This window comes from Limulus polyphemus, unplaced genomic scaffold, assembly GCF_000517525.1.
Source record: "Limulus polyphemus unplaced genomic scaffold, Limulus_polyphemus-2.1.2 Scaffold11161, whole genome shotgun sequence".
Lineage (NCBI taxonomy): Eukaryota > Metazoa > Arthropoda > Merostomata > Xiphosura > Limulidae > Limulus > Limulus polyphemus.
In genome coordinates this window covers 2157-8465 of record NW_013676771.1, presented here as the reverse complement: position 1 = coordinate 8465, position 6309 = coordinate 2157, and the positions used below count along the sequence as shown (strand labels likewise).

At 36.7% G+C, this 6309-nt stretch overlaps 1 protein-coding gene across 1 annotated transcript in view; it reads right to left on the bottom strand.

Annotated features, from left to right (window-relative positions):
- Positions 1–3022, bottom strand: part of LOC106476661 (putative uncharacterized protein DDB_G0282133) — a 5729-nt gene extending 2707 nt beyond the window's left edge. Inside the window, exons 1-2 of the mRNA XM_022380470.1 lie at positions 1061–3022; positions 77–757 (exon numbers count right to left, since the gene is read on the bottom strand). Coding sequence (XP_022236178.1) covers positions 77–757; positions 1061–3022 — 2643 coding nt within the window. The remainder of the gene's footprint in view (positions 1–76; positions 758–1060) is intronic.
- Between the last annotated feature and the right edge of the window lie 3287 nt (positions 3023–6309).

Below are 6309 nucleotides of genomic sequence, written 5' to 3'. Positions count from 1 at the left end.
TTTGTATTTGTCCACTATCATCCCGATCCTGTGTAGATGACTTATCTATAACTGTGTTTTGTATTTGTCCACTAACATCCTGATCCTGTGTAGATGACTTATCTATAACTGTGTTTTGTATTTGTCCACTATCATCCCGATCCTGTGTAGATGACTTATCTATAACTGTGTTTTGTATTTGTCCACTATCATCCTGATCCTGTGTAGATGACTTATCTGTAACTGTGTTTTGTATTTGGCCACTATCATCCCGATCCTGTGTAGATAACTTATCTATAACTGTGTTTTGTATTTGTCCACTATCATCCTGATCCTGTGCAGATGACTTATCTATAACTGCGTCTTGTATTTCTCCACTAACATCCCGATCCTGTGTAGATGACTTATCTATAACTGTGTTTTGTATTTGGCCACTATCATCCAGATCCTGTGTAAATGACTTATCTATAACTGTGTTTTGTATTACTCCACTATCATCCCGATCCTGTATAGGTGACTTATCTATAACTGTATTTTGTATTTGTCCACTATAATTCTGATTCTGTGTAGGTGACTTATCTATAACTATGTTTTGTATTTGTCCACTATTATCCTGATCCTGTGTAGACAGCCTATCTATAACTGTGTTTTGTATTTGTCCACTATCATCCTGATCCCGTGTAGGTGACGTATCTATAACTGTGTTTTGTATTTGTCTGTGATCCTCCTGTACCAGTTCAGTCGTTTCTTCGTTTCCTAATTGTTCAGTGCCTTCCCTCTGGTGTCCAGAAAAGTTAATTATTTCTATGTTATGTAGATGTTCATTATAATGTTGTATCTCGTCAGATGAATTTTCTTCTGCTTTCTTCTGTTGATATTCGTGACCATCTTGTCTGCTTAAAGAACCGTTTTGAAGTTGTCCGTAATCATTATTTATTTCTATAGAAGAATTATTCTGTATTCTGTATTGTTGTTGTTTGTCATCATGATTGTGTGTAAGAGAATTCTCCCTTATTGTGTTTGGCAGTAGTTTGTATTTGTTTGTATTTTGCACTGCATTCTGCTGTTGTTCATCGATCACCTGTCTCTGTGAATAAAATGTTTTATAAGTTATATTGTTCTTTCCTTCGTCCTGGTCACTTTGTCTCTCTACAGATGAATGTTCCCACTGTATGGAATTATAATCATCGTGTTTTTCAGTTGTAGGATTATTATTCAGAATTACTTTTTGTTCATAATAGTTTGGTTCCCGTGTAGAAGATGTACCTTTACTCACTGTAATTTCGTGTTCATATCCATCTCGTCTGTGCATAACAGGATTATTCCTACCTGCATGTTCTTGTTCATAAACATTCTGTCTTGAAGTAGAATTATCCCTGTCAGCAGTTCCTTCTTTATACTCTTCTTTCTGTGTAAATGTTGAATTATCCCTCATTTGATGTTGCCCTTGTTGTAAGCCATCTTTTCCCGTGAATGAAGAATTACTCTTTACCTCTGTAATATTATCGGTTGAAAAACATCCTAGAGTCGAGTTATTAAATTCCTGGTTACTCACATCATTACTGATTCTAGTATCCAGCAACTTTGGATCACTAAATTCCAAAGGTTGAGGGTTTAATTCATTTTTCTCAGAATGAGAGTTGTTTGACAGTACATGATTTAGAGTACTGTCTGATGTGCTGTATTTGTTGTACTCAGCTTCTCGCTCAGTAAGCACATGGGAAGTGCTATCAACTTGTTGAAGAAGATTTCTTTCTGAGCGCTGTTTATCGATACTTTGGTTAAGTGGTTCAGATTTATCACTTATCTTATCCTCTATATTCAATTTTCTTTGACTTGTGTTTTGATTAAGATTTCCTCCTTCGAAGTCTTTGTTAAAATTACTCAAGTCATCTGAAAATGGCTTTCCATTATTTCCTTCCCCTTTGTTATTATACACGGTCATATTGTATACATTAGAAATATTACTGGAGGAAAAATGAATATTTTCACTTTGGGACTTGTGGTCCCTCGACATTTCATTTGGAGATTGTGTTTGATCCAAAAGTGGTTTAGCCGTGTCAGGGGAGTTGTTTTGGAGAATTTTCGGACTATATTCTTCTTTGACATGGAATGTTTCTGTGTAATAGCATTTATTAGACAAACCAGAATGTCTTTCACTTGGTTTTTCACAATATCTGTTTCTCACTTGTGCTATCTCCTTGTCATCTGAAGCCTGAATTTGAAATCCGTCTCCTATTGGTGGTTCTTTGTGATATCTAGTATCAAAGACTGAATTTTCCGCAACTGGCTGTTGATATTTATATTCATGATAATCATTAATTGGAGGCACCTTCTGGTGGTTTGCTTCGCTAGCGATGAGAAGAGGTGCCCCCGGATGCGCTAAAAAATTATTACTGTCATTTTCCTTTTGAATCAGGGGCTCATTGTTGTGGTCCTTCACCTTAGTCACAAATCTTTCTTCGATAACACGCGTTTCACGAATAATTTCCTGACTTGTATTTCGGGGGTGAACATTATTCGTAAAATAATTCTGATTTTCTAAAACAGTGATGTTTTGATCGTTTGATGGATCCCCAGTGGTAGTAAGATATGGTTCACCATCTCTGTTTATTTTATTAGAATCTTCATGATTTCTTTGCTCGGAGTAGTTTTCAGAGTGCAGTCTACCATTTTCTTGGCTTATTCTACTTGTGCTTCCCGCGTTTTTCGTAGAATGGACTATATTATGCTGGTTATTTTGTTGGTTTAGTTCTGCTTCATTATTAGAATATTTGTATTCCGTAATTATTTCCCGCCGAGTCGTATTGTGGTTAACTAAAGCTTCATTTCTACGTTCTTCATCTGTTAATGATATGTGATGACTGTTGTCTGAAGCTGATATACCAATATTGGTTCTCTGGTTATAGTGGGACTGATGGACACCCGGTTGTTTTTCATATGTTATGATTTCCTTTCGGGTCGTATTGTGATTAACTGAAGCTTCATTTCTATGTTCTTCATCTGTTAATGGTATGTGATGACTGTTCCATATAACAGTCATCACATACCATTAACAGATGAAGAACGTAGAAATGAAGCTTCAGTTAATCACAATACGACCCGAAAGGAAATCATAACATATGAAAAACAACCGGGTGTCCATCAGTCCCACTATAACCAGAGAATCAATACTAGGATATTAGATCCACAACCATTAACAGATGAAGAACGTAGAAATGAAGCTTCAGTTAACAGGTGACGTCTGTTTTCTGGAGCTGATATACCAATATTGGTTCTCTGGCTATAGTGGGACTTATGGACACCTGGTGGTTCTCCTTTTAATCTGTGATAGATCACTTTAAATTTTTCTTGTGGCTCTTTAAGGTGATATAAATCTCCTGGTTCTTCTGCTACTTGAAAATTGTTTTGGACAACAGAATCAATTTGGTTTTTTCCGTTCTCTTCAGATCTTTTGACCCATCGTTCCTTAATTTCCCATTGATTTTTCAAGGGAGAGTCCTCTTCTTGTCTTACCTGCCCTCTAGAATACTCTTCTGGTACAGTAAAGTTCCCAGCCCAAGCTACATGTGGTCTGTTATATTGCCGGTCTCTATTTGTTATGTACACATCACCGTTGGTTCTGTGGTATCTTGAAAACTTTAGCTGTTGATCCCTAGGATCAGAGTGGAATGAGTCATCCCACTGTAAGATCTTTCTGCGTTGACGTGGGGTGAACGTGACGTTATAAGATCGAGAATCCCTTTGTTCATGTCTCTCCCTGATTAGATCTTGCTCACTAACACTGAGAAGAGCTTCTTCATTGTCAGGTTCACCATTTCTTTCTCTGAACCTTACAGTTTGAATATCAGGGTCATGGATTGGGCTTCTTATATAAAGAATTTCTGTTCTTCCTGGACCGGCGTCTCGCCTTTCATCTTCAATATTTCGAATATCATCCAGTTCGTCTGTTTTGTATCTTTCTCGTTTCTCTGCGTTTCTCCAGCGCTCGTCCCTCATGTTTCTGCGCACCACGTAGTAGTTTCTTACCTGATGATCGGTGGCGCCATCTCTTGGCAGATCATCAGTTCTTATCCACTCTTCTGGCGAGACTGCATTTTTTTTTCGATATATCCATTCCCGTCTGTAGTTTCGGTGGTCATACCCACGATGACCAATGTCCATGCCATCTCGTAGATAAGCTTCCCGTGGTGACCTTTTCACTCTTCTCAATTCAGCTTCCACATATTCCGCATCTTTTCCATCTACTCTCTGTTCATCATAGTTGGAAGAGTTACCGAATTTCAAATAACGGACTTCATCTTCATGCCATGCTTCTTTCCTGAGAGTGCTGACACAATATGTGAAGAAAAGAAAATATTGTAAAGATGAAAACACAAGCAACTCGTGTAGTTTATTTCACTTAAAGTATAAAGTAAAAACAGTATAAATTTTCAAACAGACAAATAAAATAATTGTCAAAGGCAAATTGTATAATAATAAGATTGTCAGCCTATATTACTGTAAAATAATTGGTCAAACAATAACAGATTCCTTCATTTTTTTATAACCAATACAAAAAATATATACGTATAGTTAAATCTGAAAATAAACTTCCGGATAAGAGATCGTTGATGTTAGACACGACAATTTTTTAAATAAAATAAACAGGACATTTTGTGAGATTCCGGGTAATATCAAATGTCCTATTTATTGTATGGTCTTAAGTTTTATTTCTGGTCATATTTTTAGGAAAGAAATAATCGGAATGAATTTAAGTTTAAATGAATTTGTTTTGAATATCGCACAAAGTTACACAAGGGCTTTGCTCTGCCCACCACGGCTATCGAAACCCGGTTTCTGGTGTTCTAAATCCGCAGACATACCGCTGTGCCACTAGGAGGCTATGTGGGGAGAAAACAAGAAAACCTATTTTCTAACGTCCTATTATTGCAGATATTACATTTGGAAAAGGGCCCAGCGTGGCCAGGTGGTAAGGGAGCTCGACTCGCAATCTGCGGGTTCGAATCCTCGTCCCACCAAACCTGCTCGCCCTTTCAGCCGTGTAGGCGTTATAATGTGACGGTCAATCCCACTATCCGTTGGTAAAAGAGTAACCCAAGAGTTGGCGGTGGGTGGTGATGACTAGCTGCCTTCCTTCTAGTCTTACACTGTTAAATTAGGGACGGCTAGTGCAGATAGTTCTCGTGTAGCTTTGCGTGAAATCCAAAACAAACAAACCTGATTGAAATATTGGATTTTGTGGATAATTCCCTTATTTTATAACTAAACTCAACGAAAGAGGGCGCTAGGAACTGTTGATTATTTTTTAACCACTTATTAGGTTCTGCCATAGTTACGTATTATAGCGTATCTAATTCAAATTAATCGAACATGCGCATCTGACTGCAGTATTTTATTATCTTCTAGATTGACTTTTTTTTTGCTTAAATAAAGCTTTAAAGCATTGAAGTCGGCGATTTTTTGACCTGCTGTATTAATTAACAATATTCCTCTATTATAGTTTCTTATATATATCCAAAAGTTTACTTTTTTTATGCTGTCCATATAAATAGACACATTCATTCTCTATTTATGCACATTGGAAATATCTGGGAAGAAGGAAAACCCATCTTTTTTTCCCCGTTACTTTGGTTACCCTAAAGTTAAAACGCATTTTACTCCGGATGTTGAAGATAACTTTTGTTATATGTTCCATCTTATAGCTATTTGAATATTAACATACGTAGTTAAAATTATGCTTGAAAAGTCAAATTCATATTTATATAATCAGGCCTCTATGGAGTAAACTATAGTGGCGCCATCTATGTTAAAATAACAAGCTCTAGTAGAACAGTGTATGTTTTCTATAATAATTTTAGATATCAAGCTTTACTAGCTAACACAATAACTAATTATTCTGTACAAATGTACGCCGAGACAGTTTGCTGAAGCACAAAGTTGCACAACTGACTTTCCGCACGGTGCCTAGTGCATGAATTGAATCCCAAATTGTGGTGTTATTTACCCTCAAGTTTACCGCTGAGCCACCAAGGGGCCAAATCGGTACCACCGTACTTCAGAGGATATTGACAAACCAGTCAAGGAATACGACAGAAGGTTACTTCAAGATTTCTGACACTAGTGTTCGTGATGGTGAATATCAAACCATGATGTTTGTAAGTAAAAGTAACTTTGAGAACCAGCAAGAAAATAACAACAACTATCTATTTCTATATATGTGCACCCTTAAACAGCTCTAAAGGATATATATATATATATATATATGTATGTGCACCCTCAAACAGCTCTACCAGATATATATATATATATATATGTGCACCCTCAAAC